The sequence below is a fragment of the Typopeltis vanoorti genome, chromosome 4, assembly GCF_054136105.1.
Source record: "Typopeltis vanoorti isolate ZY-2024b chromosome 4, IOZ_Tvanoo_1.0, whole genome shotgun sequence".
Classification (NCBI taxonomy): domain Eukaryota; kingdom Metazoa; phylum Arthropoda; class Arachnida; order Uropygi; family Thelyphonidae; genus Typopeltis; species Typopeltis vanoorti.
In genome coordinates this window covers 117,075,723-117,091,687 of record NC_143552.1, presented here as the reverse complement: position 1 = coordinate 117,091,687, position 15,965 = coordinate 117,075,723, and the positions used below count along the sequence as shown (strand labels likewise).

Sequence of the window (15,965 nt, the reverse complement as noted above, 5' to 3'; positions counted from 1 at the left end):
ATAGATAATCATTTTTTTGTCTTGTCAACTTTAAAATCATCTCATTAAGTTCCCAGTGTAATTTCTGGATTTTATTAAGTACTCATTCACATCAAGTCAAAAATGTTAAGACTGGTTAAAAAAAAGTATTTAACTTAATCTATTGAATGCCAATCAATAGGCATTATCAGTTTTCTAGAAACTTTTATTTTTTAAACTCTGCATTCTTTTTTTCTAATAGTTACATCATTTGTGCTGGCAACCCCATATTTCTTAACCATTTATTAATTAAAAATCACATAGAATTAAGATTAATTTATAGATATTTGATGGACAGTTTCTCTTATTGAAAAGATTTGTATTTATATTGCATTTTTTAATTTATAACTTTCAAATTGATTGTTATTAGCAGACCAACAAAATTTCTTTCAAAAGGTGTCGCAAAGGAGAAATGAAGAATCATCTTTTCATAAAGGATTTCATTAAAATAAAGTTAAAATGCTACGTTTATACTCATTCTGCTAATCAACATTCAGTTAATCAAGCATTTGATCTGATTCCATCAGCTGCATGTCAGGTAGGACTGTCTACCTAGATAGGACTGTCAGATTTGATGTATCTACTTTTTTTCTCCATATTTTTTTCCTTATTCAAAATTATTGTTCTTTAGCATTAATTTATGCATATGCATTACTGGAAGAAAGTTCGGTGAAAGTCTTTTGAAAATAAAAAATTAGTTAAAACAGTATAAACTCATTCCCCTCCCTCTTTTCCAAAAAGATAATGTTTAAATTTCGAACTCTTGTAATTCTATGTTTGACTCTAGCCATCTTGAACAAAAGAAAAGTTCCTGGAATATTCATGAGTTGCTGCAGTTGTATTTTAAACCTGATTATTTTAGATTATTTTATATTAAGTCTGGTTTGTGGCAAAATCTGTTCTGCAGTATATCAATAACTAACAGAATTGTGCAGTAATGAAAGAAAAGTACATATTATCTACGAGAATAGAATGGTCACTAATAAAAATAATTTTTTAAAAAAATGTACATTAATAATTTAAAAACAGTCTCATTTAAAAGCATTGTCATTTTATAGGACAATACATCCCTTAATTTTGGACCAGAATTATATAAATCTAAAGAACCAAGTAATCAAGGCCGAAAGAAGAGTATTAAAGGAGCTGGGTTTTTGTGTTCATGTGAAACATCCTCATAAGGTATAACTTACAAAAACAACACTTATCTCTTTTATATATCCCAGATTTTTTTATATGAAAATTAGAATTTACATGATATTTGACATGTTCTACTTGAATTTATCTTCTAATTTTAGAGGTCTATTTTTTTCTAAGGAGGAAAGGTGTCATAAGAGTGCAGTGTAGAGCATTAATTTCTGAAATGGATATATTATATACAAGGTTTATTTACTTATGCTTGACTGAAGAATTAAAGCAAAAATATAGTTTCTTGTCTAGTATAATTTACTTTGTAATCAATTGGAAGAACTTTATTCAACCCTCCTCAAGAGACAAAACATCCGAGTAGCCATTTCACACCTACAATAAGCAGAGGTGGTGGTTCACCAGGCAATGAAAGCCATTTACCACCTAGGCATCTAGTTGGCATTTTTTTCAACTATGCTTTTAAGACAGAAATGCTCATGTACAAACATTTATCTTTTGTACATTTTGCTGTCTACTGGCTAACAGTTCATCAAGAAGATTACCCTACTAGAGAATATACAAAAATGATCAGAACTTCTATACAGTAGTTGTTTCTTTGAAAATAATAACATGGATTAGCCATTTGACATGTGAAGCAAATGCTGTTTTATTTGGAAGAACTCATCTAAAATGGTAATCTGCTGTTGTATTACTGTTAACAGATATTTCATTTTGTCTGCCACAAAACTTCCACAGTGCATAAAAGAACAGTAGGAAATAAATTTAAATGCCAAAGATTACAACTATGTGCTGTAACAATTGTTATTATTTAGATGTGATGTATGCTAGGTTTAAAACTACGCTGCTAGGTATGCTAGGTTTAAAACTTAGAAAGAAGTCAACGAACACCATAGTATGAAGAACAAACAGCTCTTTAATAAGATGTAGGACCTCCTTGCACTGCGATGATGGAATCCTATGGGTCATAGTATCCACATGCATACGATAAGTCAGTGGAATTTTGGACCATTCTTCCTGTAGGCATGTAATGAAGTCCTGGACTGTTGTGGTGTGGATGTCCCTTGACCTCACCCGACACTCCAGTTTATTCTACAGATATTCAATAGGGTAGAGATCAGGGCTCTGTCGAGGGCAGTCAAGTGATGACATTTATGTCCACAAACCATGCACTTACAGCAGCAGCCTTATGACAAGGTGCATTGTCTTGCTGAAAGAGACAATAGTCAGTTTCGTAGAAATGCCACAAAGTAGGAAGCATTGCATTGTCCAGAATGTTCAGATACCTCTCAGAGTTCAGTGTTCATGGCACCACAAACAGAGGTCCAAGGCTAAACCAGAAAAAACAGGACCATACCATCACACTGCCACCTCCAAATTTCACAGTTGGGGTTATGGACTCTGGTAAGAGATGTTCACCAAGCATCTACCATACCCATCCATCTGCTCAGTAGAGGGTATAGCATGATTCATTGCTCCATAACACCTTTCCAAGCTTCCACATCCATCTTGGTGCAAAGAGCATGTAACACTTTGATACACCCTCTTTGAACCACTGAAAACAACACTGCATGATGGTCTGAGTAATGTGTGGCTTTCATATTGTGATCTTACCCTGGAAACCCATGTTGTGAGCTCGATTTTGAATGTTTTCATACAGATTCGTGTTGCAGTCAATGTCCAGAACTTCGCATTCAACATGTTGGCCAACAAATAGCCTATTTTAGATATTATCCTTTGTAGCAGTCTGTGGTTACGTTTGCTGAGTGGGTCATCCACTGTGGATAGCACTTGCAGTTGACTCCCTGTGCATCATTATGGTATCTGATTTTGACTCAGGATGGCCCAAGTTGTCAACAATTACTAAACAGATAGGCCTGCAACATGGCATCCTATCACAATGCCTCTTTCAAATTCTGCAGTTCCCTTCTTGCAGCCATTTCTCAAGAACACAGTTCCACTGAATTGGGCACATCATATTCCTCCAATTTATACCAGCTACAAACATGTGACTTGTTACATGGCACAACACACTTTGTCCATGGCTGTGTCTATAGACTTCTTTCCAAGCAGTGTATAATTCTAATGGGAATTTGAATACACATGCACACACATGGAGTGTGACAATTCAATTCCCAGAATGACCGCATAGTCATCCCTGTGGTGATTTGGTTGGAGTCACATGAGTAATTGTCTTTGTACATGTTTTAACTAATGTGTGCATAAACCTCAAGCTGATAGAGCTATTTGCTAGTTGGCTATTGCAAAAAAAATAGAGATCTGCATATAAGCTTTGGCGCAAAAATGTGTGATCGAAATTTGGAGCGGCGTGTTAACATCAAATTTTGTGTGAAAATTGGCAAAACCATTACTGAAACATTGGAGTTGTGGAAAGTGGCATATGATGTGGATGCTCTGAAAAAGTCAAGTATCTTTGAGTGGCATAAGAGATTCAAAGGTGGATGAGAAGATGTGAATGACGACCCCAGAAGTGGCAGTCAAAAACAAAAATGACGGACGTGAATGTGAACAGAGTGCAAGATTTGGTATGGTCTGCCAGGCGATTAAGTGTGCAATTAATGGCTGATGAATTGAGAAACAGTCAGGGTAATTTTAACTGAAGAATTGGGTATGTGAAAGATTTCTCCAAAGTTTGTGCCTCAGATTTTGACGGAAGAACAGAAGCAGTTTCGGCTTCAAGTTGCAACTGATCTTTCTGCAAATAAGCATGTGTTTCTGAGAGTAATTACAGGTGACAAAACCTGGTGCTTCCAGTACAGTCCCAAAACAAAACGCCAGAGCATGCAGTGGAAAACCCCGAGTTTGCCACATCCAAAAAAAGCATGCATGTCATGTTCACAGTTCAAGGCCATGTTGGTGTGTTTCTTTGATCACAAGAGGATAATCCTCTGTGAATTCATTGAACAGGGACAAGCTGTCATCCAACAATGCTATTTAGAGGTGCTGAAAAGATTATGAGATTCTGTTCAGAGAAAAAGACCTGAATTGTGGCCTGACAAGTGGATCATCCATCACGACAGTGTGCCAGCTATAGTGCATTCATTGTGAAGGAGTTTCTGGCCAAAAAATCGATTACCAAATAGGTCATCCTGCTTGTTCACCTGACTTGGCTCCCTGTGATTTTTGGTCGTTTCCAAAATTAAAGACTGTGCTAAAAGGACAAAGATTTTTTGACATTGCTGATATCCAGCATAATATGATAAAGGAACTTGAGTATTCTGGAAAAAGAGTTCCCACCTGTTTCCAAAAATGGGAACACTATCTAAACCAGTGTATAAATGCACAAGGGGACTACTTTGAAGGCAACAGTAGCCACTAATGTATAGTTTCGACTGTGGGTTTTTTACAGGTGCATTCCAGGAATTGAATTGTCACACCTTGTATATATATACAAGGTGCATATATACCCCCCCCCCCCCACACACACACAGAGTTTTAAATCACAGTTTCCCAAATTTCAGGAATGGATCAATCATTATTGCGATTCTGATTTTTGTGATATAATAGGGCTTCAGCACTTTCTTTCAACAAAGTGTTACTATTTGAAATTACTTCTCTGTAGTTACTTTGTATCATTCCCGAGAATCATTCAGGCTATTTTTAATATCTTTGTTAGGGGCTAATCTGAACTTAGAAGGTTTAATTCACTGAATGTATTATTGATGTTCAGAGATTTTTTTTTTTCAATTGAACTTGTTTGACTGAAGCAGGATAACTTTCAAGAGCATGAAACTTGATAAACACTAGACAGACACAAAGAAGAAAGCTTGTCTTTAGGACTGATTGATGTGTTGGAAAGCTGCAGTAAGCTGAAATCTCTTCAGAGTCCTTGCATCATGTTCTGAGGTACCTTTTCAATATGATATAGGAATTTCATATTGATTTAAAGAATTTAGAAAACTGGTTAATAATTTTTTTTTAGTTAAGTTTGGCTTGTAGCTATTGAAGAAAGAATTTTGCTCAATCGTTAATTTATTTTTTGGAGAGTTACTTGTGAGCAGCAAATTGCAGCAAGATGATGAGCATGCCTGCATCAATATCCTAGTCTGTAGGGCACAGTTGTACCCTTCAGACTACGGTATTAATGTAGAAAAGAGAGCTATCAATGTGTTTATTTTTCAAGAATAAATTCTATTCTAGTATGTATGTAGACAAATGATTTTTTGCAGAAAGGCACTAGTAGATTTTGATCTCCATGTTACAAATAATACAAATGTGATTAACAGATAAAGAGGATGTCTTCTTCCAAAATATTCTAAATAACAGTTTGTCTAGATTTAGGGATAAAAGTTACATCAAAGGTTACTAGGGTTCTCAAGAAATTTCAGCTCACTGCAACTTCCAAATCTGCCAGTTATTACCCTCTTCTAAAAGTCAGTCTTTTCTTTTCCTGCCTGCTTTTTATCAAGTCCCATGCCTCTACAGTTTGTTCTACTTCAGTCAAACATACTACTATTCAGTTGAAAAACATATCTCTAATCATTCAGTTGATTAATCCTTGTAAGTCTGGATTAGCCCAACATTGAGTCCCTCTAATTAGCTGCATCTTGTGTTATCAGGTTGCCAGATAGAAGTCTTCAAATGTGGACATTTGTTCAAAGAAAGTGTTAAGCCCTATTTTGGGAAATCAATTTGCAGTTGTATTAAAATAACTTTTGTTCAACTTCTCAATAGTGATATAGGATACATCTAACTGCATCAAAAAGTGACATCCATTTTCACAACTTGTAGGCAATCCATGCCATTTAAATATTATATTGTTATTTTACACATAGATTATGCTTTGCAGTTACACAAAAAAAATTTCATCATCATCATCATCATCAAATTCCTGACATGTACCCTCAAGGGGTGTACAGGATATGATAGTACTACAGGAAAAATTTAAATCATCACTAACTTCCTATCTACAATTTTCCTCCAAATCCTTGTCATATGCCTTTTCCAGATCGACAAAACTTAAATACAGATCTTTGTTATATTCCCGTGATTTCTCAACTATTTGTCGTAAAGTGAATATCTGATCCTGACAGCCTCTATTTGGCTTGAATCCAGCTTGTTCTTCACCAAGCTTTTCTTTCACAAATCTTCTCAACTGTTTCTCAAGTATACTTGCATAGATATTGCCAGGAACACTCAGTAGGGAAATACATCTGTAATTCTCGCATTCAGTTTTCATTCCCTTTTTATATATGGGTACTATTAGAGCTCTACTCCAATCATCGGGAATTCGTCCCTCTGTCCAGGCTTTCTGAACTATGTACTGCAGCCACTGTAAGACTTTTATACCACCATTCTTCAGCATTTCTAGTCAAATATCATCTACTCCTGCTGCCTTTCCACATTCAAGTATGGATATGTATTCCTGACTGTATGCCTGTTGAGTGTTTTTTACCACTGTGCTATCACTGATTGTTTCATTTAGCAATTTTTCGATGTAATTACTCCATACTTCAAGGATATTTTTTTCTCCCATTTTCATGTCACCTTTATCATCTCTAACTCCTTTCACAGTGCTCTTTCCTCCATTTCTAAGCTTCTTCAACAACCTCCAGAATATCTTACCACCTTCTTGATATTTATTTTCTATGTTCTTGCCAAAGTCCTCTTATGACTTTTGTTTAGCTAGTTTTACACAGTGTTTAGCTTTCTTACATTTATCTCTGTATTGTCTAAGAGCAAAAGCTGACTTATTTGCCAGGAACTTTTGATATGCTTTCTTCTTTTCCTTCAATGCCTCTTTAACTTCCTGTGTCTACCGTGGAGTTCTGATTTTCCTGTCCTTGCAGACAACCTCACCACATGCCTCTCTGGCTGAATCAATCGGGGTTTTCTTCAAGGCTTGCCACTGAATCTCCAAGTTTTGGTTCCTGTTCTCAAACTCTTTCATTTTTTCTTCAATAATCTTTATGTATTTTAGTCTACAGTTCACATCTGAGAGCTGCTCAACTTTTATTCGCTTTAAAACTTTCTTACATGTTATTCTTTTCAATATGAAATTCAATTTTATCCTGCTCAAGACTAAATAGTGATCACTTCCAATTTCAAATCCTCTGTACACACATTCTGGTGTCCTGCACCAGGGAGAAAACATCACTATCAACAATAACATAGTCAAGACTTTTCTTATTCCTTTCCTTTTCACTCCATGTGAATTTGTGCACATTTTTATGTTGGAACATGGTGTTAGTAATAACCAGTCCATGTCCTGAGCAGAAATCCAACAGGTATTTGCGATTATTATTGGCTTTGCTCTTTTCTCCAAATTTTACCGAAATATTTTTGTATGTCTAACAATCATTTCCTACTCTGCTATTTAGATCCCCAACGAGGACTAACTTTTCCTTTTTCATTGTGTCAGTTGCTTTTTCTCAAGTATCAAAAAATTCCTCCACTTCTACCTTAGTAGAACTTTCTGTGGCACAAATAAGTCTCATTGTCCAATTCCACATTCTGATATTTGCCCACATCACTCTACTTGAGACTGCCTGCCATTCAAGAAGATTAGCCTCGTATTTTGTGTTGAATACTATGGCTACTCCTTCTTTTCCTTGATTGTCATTTCCTGAATATAACATTTTGTATGTATTACTCAGAAAGATCTCACAAGTTTTTGTCTTTTTTGTTTCAGTCACCCCTATTATGTCGATCTGGTTCTTATCTAATTCTTCAGCTAGCTCCATTTCTTTGCTATTCACCCTTCTTATGTTGATAGTACCGATCCTTAACTCTGGTGATGTTGAGTTGGGGTGTGCTTTCAGATTTGTTCCAGTAGGTGACTTTTCACTGTTCGCCTTGATTCCCTGACGAAAACAAGGGGGGCCTTGTTTAACCAGGCGATGCCCCAGCCGGCATGAAATTTTGTCATGTTGTACCATCATTTTTTATTTTGGTTTAACCAATAAGGATACAATTTGGTCGGCTAAATCCCAAATTGCCAGCCCATCCTCATTTGTTCAGTAACCAGGTAGATATTCAACAGGGTGCACCACGAGAAGGTGAGGATTGGACATTAGGTTGGAAGCCCTAGTGGGTTCTCAGCATTCCTTTAAAGTCTATGTGGAGGTTTCCTCTCAGTTATACAGCTTTGAGCCTTAAGCATCCCCCCCCCCCAAAATTTTTTTTTTGGTTTGTTAATTAAGCATTATCTGCCATTGGATTATTGTGTAATCTTGTTGCCATTGCCAGTATGTTATGTTGCAAATACAATACAAATATCTCTTAGTTGACATCCTAATATAGGCTGACGACTACGTGTTAACTTGTAATCAGCAGTCAATATGTTAATGTTTAAGTGTTTCATCCTTTATTTTATTTTTCTATTTTTTTAAACAGAGCTATTTTTGGCTTGTGTGATATTGATGGTTTATCATCTGCAACATGTAAATTTTATCTTTTTAATTGTCTCGCCAATTTACTACTGAAATAGTTGATTTAAATTATAATTTAGAAGGCTCATCAAATTTTATTGGAGTTGTTACTTTGTATGTTTTCAAAACATTTGGCTTTCTTGCCCTAGCAAATGATCTGATATAATCATCATCATCAAATTCCTGACATGTACAGGATATGATAGTACTACATGAAAAATATACATTATTACTAACTTCCTATCTACCATTTTCCTCCAAATCAGTCTGTTACTTGTCAAGACTCCAAAACGACCTCTGGGTCGTTTTCCTGCCAACCTGGCAGAGAACCCTTGTTTTGCTAATCTTTCCTCGCCCATTCTGTTTAAGTGACCATACCACCTGAGATTAGCTCTGCTAACGCATTCCTGGATGCTGACAATGTCAAGTTCTTCCCTAATATTCTCGTTTTTAATATGATATTGCCATCGATGCCATCTGTTCACGCATCTAATCTTTCTCAGGACTCTCATATCTGCGGTCTCTAGTCTTTGGTCAAGTGTTTTTCTTCTGACCCAGCTCTCAGATCCATAAGTTAAAACTGGTTTGAACACTGTCTTGTATACAGCTAATTTAGTGTTCTGACTAATTTCTCTCTTATTTCATATGAATTTATTCAGTTGACTTCCTACCATACCAGCTTTGTTGATTCTGTTGTCTATTTCCATATTTAATTTACCATCTTCACTAAAAATCTGATATAATCCAAAATAGAAATACTGTGGTATGCTTTAGTAGAGATTCGAAATATCAGATTTCATTAAATTTTGTTCAGTTACAGAGAAATTATTACTTTATATCATTTTGTCTTCATTTTTCTCTGCAGATGGTTCAGGGTAACCAAAATAGAAATGACAAGAAATTTTTGAAACTATCCATATCAAATAATTTCACGAACGTCTGTCCATTTAGAAAAGAGTTGTTATAGGTGTACGGAGATGGATGGAATGAGAGACTGAAATGAATGTAATCAGTGTTTATGCATTTTGTAAAACATATTTTTTAAAAATGATTACATTATTTTGATACTGTGGAAGTTAATTACATGAACTACATATAAAACTGCTTGCATACTTTCAGTTCATGCACAAATGATCTGTTCTAGAGAGACACAAACTATCTTTGCTTATTTACTCTGAAGATGCTACATCATCATATTCCTTGTGATGTATTGTGATGAAATTTGGGTAGTTTATATTAATCAAGAGTATTTTAGGTAATTGTATAATGCAAAAGCATTATACAGAAAAGAATAACAGGTATAGGAAATTAAAGCTTTGAAACATTCATTTCATAAAAGCCATCTGAGTTCTCATATTATATCAGTGTTCTTTAACCAGGATATTAGGGTGTCCACAATTGTTTAAGTTTGTATAAGGAATTACTGCATATATGCCCAAATATCATTCCAAATAGTGGGCTCACATTTAACACGTTCGCTGCCAACTACGAGTATACTCGTAGTGGCTAAACCTGCTTCACAAGCCAGCTACGAGTATACTCGTAGGATGCTTACCGCCGGGAACGAGATTATTGTAGTGACCTTGAAGAAGTGAAAATCCTTGGCTTGTGGGGCTAGCATCAACACTGTGTATACTCATAGACTGTATATGCTCTGTACAAGCCAACTACGAGTATACTCGTAGGACGTTTACCTCCGGTAACGAGATTATCGTACTGATCTTGAAGAAGTAAAACTGCTCGGCGTAGGGGAACAGACCATGCAAAAGTAGCGTGGCAGCGAACGTGTTAACTTTTGTGGGGCACAGCTGGCTATGATTGGACAGTAGACTTTGGAAAGGTAGTGGTGTTAAAGGTGTGGTGATGCTTCACCTAGTTTGGATTAGGATCCCTTGTTACAGTGGTCAATAAAAGCAACACCGAACATTATTTTGATATTTCGTGCTGCCTAAGCTGCAGCAATTCCAAGAAACAATCCAGTTGAGTATAAATATGATACTGCATAGCGTATTATTCATCCAAAGAATAATGCAATTTTAAAAATGACTGCCATTTTCAAAATTATTCATTTCCAAGGAGATTTCATCACTTGTATACTGTATTTAAGGAAAATGGGAATGTCTGTATTTTTACAACAGTTTATATAATGGTTTTATATATATTATGTTGTATCTGTTAATACAATAGGAGAAACTAGAAATAAGTAAATTGAAAAGAATTAGCAGTTATTAGGTCTAATTTGTGAGCACTCCGACATTATCATGTTGGAGTGCTCACAAATTAGACCTTGCTTCTAAGCCACTTCTGACTGAATCAATCCACCTAGGCCTTAATCTTCTTCTGGGTCTCTTTCCTACCATCTTGGCATCAAACACCTGTTTTGCTAACCTATCCTCACCCATTCTATTAAGTGGCTATACCACTTTAGATTATCTCTGCTAATAATGCCAAGTTCCTTATTAATATCTTCATTTTTACTATGATTCATATGCCATTCTTACCATCCGTTCAGGCCCTTAATTTTTCCAAGAATTCTTACATCTGTGGTCTCTAATCTTTGATAAAGTACTTCATTTCTAACCGAAATCTCAGATCCATAACTTAAAACTGGTTGGAATACTGAACTGTATACAGCTAGCTTAGTGTTTTGGCTAATTTCTCTTATTTGATATAAATTTATTTAACTGGCTCCCCACTATACCAGCTTTGCTTATTCCATTGTTTATTTCCAGATTTAACTTGCCATCTTCACTAAATAACTGAAATATTTTATTTGCTCTCTATGCTTTCCATTCAGAATGTAGGTGAAGTTTTCTATGTTCCTACCAATTTCATAGTTTTGGTCTTTTTATTGCTGATTTTCATGCCAAATTTGTTGCAGCTGTTATTCTATTTAATTAAAGAATCCTGGAGACTTGTACTGGATGTGTTCAGGAGTACATCATCATCTGCACAAAGCCAAAGAGCTGTGTTTGACATCTCCAGTTCTAATATCAGGACTAATGCCACTTTCTTTCACAATGTACATCCTTGTCCCCCCCCCCCCCCCCCGATTTTACATTAAACTATCTTCCTGTATTCATTTCTAATTGCTGAAAGACAACACAACTTAAATATAGACTGTATTGTGCTGTATAATGTTCCATTCATCCCATACAATTGAAGTGTTTTGAAAAGCTTTTCTCTGGGCACCTTGTCACTTTCTCACGATTTCTTCGCTGTTTGTTTTAAAGTAAAAATCTGATCTCGACAATCCCTATTTGGCCTGAACCCAGCTTGTTCTCCAAGATTCTGTTCCACAATCTTTCTCAACCTCTTTTCAAGTATGCTTGCATAAATCTTACTTGGAAGACTTAGTAGAAAAATTCCTCTGTAATATACACATTCAGCTTTATTACCTTTTTTTTATAGATGGGTACTAGGTACTATGAGAGCTCTACTCCAATCATCGGGAATTTGATCTTCTGACCAGACCCTCTGAATTATGCAGTGTAGCCACTGCAAAACTTTTGCACCTCCATACATAAGCATTTCTCATCAAATATCATCTGCTCCAACTACCTTTCCACATTTTAAATTTTTGATGGCTCTTTCTACCTCAAGTATTGATATGTACTCCTCATTGCATTCCTCCTGAAATTTTTCTAGTACAGTTTTGTCACTGCTTGGTCATTTAACAGTTTTTCCAAGTTATTATTCCAGACATCTAGGATATCCTTATCTTCAGTTTTCATATCACTTTTATCATCTTTGATTCCTTTTACAGTAGTCTTTCTTCATTTCTAAACTTCAAGAACATTGCCACCATCCTGATATTTATTTTTCACACTCTCACCAAAATATTCCCATGACACTCCCCTTGTTTAACCACTTTTACACACAGCTTAGCTCTCTTACATTTTTTTCTGTATTCTTTTTTAGGGCATCTGCCAACTTATTTGCTAGGAACATTTATTATGCTTTCTTTTTTCCAGGACTGCTTCTTTAACTTCTTGTGTCCACTATGATGTTCTTATTTTTCTATCCTTGCAGACAACTTCACCACATACCTCCCTAGTTGAATCAGTCCATGTCCTCTTTAGAGTTTGCCAGTGAGGCTCCAAGGTTTGATTCTTGTTTTCAATTTCTTTCATTTTTTATTCAATGTTTGTATAGCTGAGTTTACAATTTATATGTAAAAACTGCTCAACTTTAATTCTTTTCAATGTGACATCCATTTTTCTCCTGCTTAGTACTAAGTAATGGTCACTTCCAATTTCAAATCATCTATGCACACTCTTGAATCCTGAACCAGCATAAGGATATCACTGTCAACAATGAGTCAACGAATCTTTTTTTATTTCTTGATCGTTTTATTTATTATATTTGTTAAAAACTTTAACTAAATACAAGTTAATTTAGTTATAATTTGTAATTTTATGGCATTACTTTGATCATAATCCATCTTTTTCCCCTTTTTTTGTAAGTTGTTTACTTTGCTCTTGATCTTTTCCTCATTGACATTGCATAGATACAGTGATACAGATCAAACTCGCAACTACCATCTGGTAAGTTGGTGATTCATTTTATTGAGCATCATTGTGCTCATCGATGTGACATCATTGCCATTCTGGAATGTGCATGTAATCTTTTTATTTCTGGTTATAGAATTGAGTAGTTTCCATTTTTACTCCCGTAATTCATGCAGCACAGGAATTCCATTAGGAAGTCATTTTCTTTTACGCATTTCATCTTTTCATTTAATGTTTTCAAAACATTTCCATACTCATTTTCATATATTAGATTGTAGGGTTTTTTCAGTGCATATAATATATGAAAATTTATTATATGCACTGAAGTTTTGTTTTCAACTTTATGCTGTTTTTTAATTCATCATTTATCCAGAAATTGTATATATCTTTTTTACTATTCTTTGTTTTATAGTATTTACTTTTATCATTAACATAGTTGATTTTAATTGGTGCTTAAGGGTCAAAGCTTTATAACTAAGAGGAGCCCTCTACATAGCCTTTAAAGGAATGCGGAGAACCGACCAGGGCTTCTGACCTAATGTCCAATCCTCACCTTCTTGTGGTGCACTATGTTGGCTATCTACTTGGATACTGAATGAACGAGAATGGACTGGCAGTTTGGTATTTAGCCGACCAAATTGTATTCTTATTGGCTTAAACCAAAATACAAAACGATGGTACAACATGACAGAATTTCATGCCGGCTGGAGTGTCGCCCGGTTAAACAAGGCCCCCGTTGTTTTCGCCATGGAACCAGGGCAAACAGTGAAAAGTCAGCTACTGGAACAAATCCTAGAACAAAAAAAAAAAAACCCCAACTCAACATCCTCAGAGATAAAGATCAGTACTGTCAACATAAGAAGCCTGAATGGCAAAGAAATGGAGCTAGCTGAAGAATTAGATAAGTACCAGATTGACATAATAGGGGTGACTGAAACAAAAAAGACAAAAACTGGTGAGATCTTTCTGAGCAATAAATACAAAATGTTATATTCAGGCAATGACAATCAAGGAAAAGGAGTAGCCATAGTATTCAACATTAAATACGAGACTAATCTTCTTGAATGGCAGGCAGTCTCAAGTAGAGTAATGTGGGCAAATATGAGAATGTGGAACTGGACAATGAGACTTATTTGTGCCTATGGTCCCACAGAAGGTTCTACTAAGGTAGAAGTGGAGGAATTTTTTGATGCTTTAGAAAAAGCAACTGACACAATGAAAAAGGAAAAGTTAGTCCTTGTTGGGGATCTAAATAGCAGAGTAGGAAATGATTGTCAGACATACAAAATTATTTTGGGAAAATTTGGAGAAAAGAGCAAAACTAATAATAATGGCAAATACCTGTTGGATTTCTGCTCAGGACATGGACTGGTTATTACTAACACCATGTTCCAACATAAATGACGAGTGTGGTAAGAAAAGCAAAAAAGGATTACGAAAGAACATTGGCCATGTGCAGGCTAAAGAGAATCCTAAACAGTTTTTTAGATATGTAGCAAGTAAAAGGAAAAATGTACATGGCAGAATGATTTTAAAGAATGCCGATGGTAGGGAGGTAACTGAATCAGTTGAGATAGTTGAGTTACTGAGTGAGCACTTTGCAAGAATATATCATCCAGGTGGTGACATTGCAGAAACGAATAAACCAGTAGATTATACGGGAATTGTGGTGAATGAAATGGAGGTGAGTAGTCTATTGCATAACCTCAATGTCAATACATCTGTGGGATTGGATGGTATACCAGCTCGTGTAGTACGAGAAGCAGCTAAAGAATTGTCAATACCCTTGACCATTTTGTTTAATTTGAGTCTCGGGTCTGGGTTAGTCCCGAGCAGGTGGAAGGAGGGGAAAATAGTTCCACTGCATAAAGGTGGTTCCAAGACTGCTGTTGTAAATTACCGACCGATTAGCATATCAGGAATCATTGTCAAGGTCTTAGAGAAATTAGTCAAGAAAAGAATACAGGATTGGATAGATGAAAATGGGATATTGTATGGGGGACAACATGGTTTTGTGAAGGGTAGATCATGCATCAGTAACTTGCTCACGTTTTATAACACAGTGACGGCTGAACTGGATAGGGGTAGTGAGTTTACAGTGGTACTACTAGACCTTGCCAAGGCCTTTGATAGGATATCACATGGAACCCTAATCAGTAAACTGGAGCAGATGGGGATGGATATAGGTTTGGTGAGATGGATAGGAGGGTGGTTGAAGGAGAGATACCAGAGAGTGGTTTATTCAGGAGTGGAGTCAAAAAGACGTCTTGTGACTAGCGGAGTGCCGCAGGGCTCTGTTCTTGGACCACTGCTTTTCAATTTGTTCATCAATGATATTGGAAAGGATTTGAGAGGAAGTGTTCACTTGTTTGCTGATGATGCAAAGTTGGATACAGCAATTGTGAGTGCACAGGATGTCAAAATTTTACAGGATGATTTGGATAGTTTGGAGGACTGGGCTAGGAAAAATGGATGTCAGTTTAATGTGGCAAAGTGTAAGGTTATGCACTTTGGGTGAAAAGAACATCAGCAGTATATCGCATTGGTGGAACCGTACTCCAGGAGATTTAAGAGGCCAGGGATTTGGGAGTGCTGGTGGATAGGGAGTTGAAGTTTAGGGGGCACATTGCCAAAGTGACTAAAATAGCTCACCAAATCACTTGGCTTCTGAAAAATACTTTAACATGCAGAGACAAACAAGTTGTTGTTCCTCTATATCGAACCTTGATAAGACCCCATCTGGACATCTGTGCCCAGTTATGGGCACCAGGGTTTCTTCGTGATGGGGAGGAAGTGGAGAGTGTGGGTCCAGAGACGAGTGACCAAGATGATAGCAGGTCTGTGGAATGAACCTTATGAGAATAGGTTGAAGATTTGTGGGTTACAGAAATTGGACGATAGG

At 36.1% G+C, this 15,965-nt stretch overlaps 1 protein-coding gene across 1 annotated transcript in view; it reads left to right on the top strand.

Moving 5' to 3' along the window:
• Nucleotides 1-15,965, top strand: part of LOC150107630 (cyclin-L1-like) — a 401,380-nt gene that overhangs the window by 196,540 nt on the left and 188,875 nt on the right. The window contains exon 4 of the mRNA XM_090391981.1: nt 1,077-1,197. Within this exon, the coding sequence (XP_090248107.1) occupies nt 1,077-1,197 (121 nt within the window). The remainder of the gene's footprint in view (nt 1-1,076; nt 1,198-15,965) is intronic.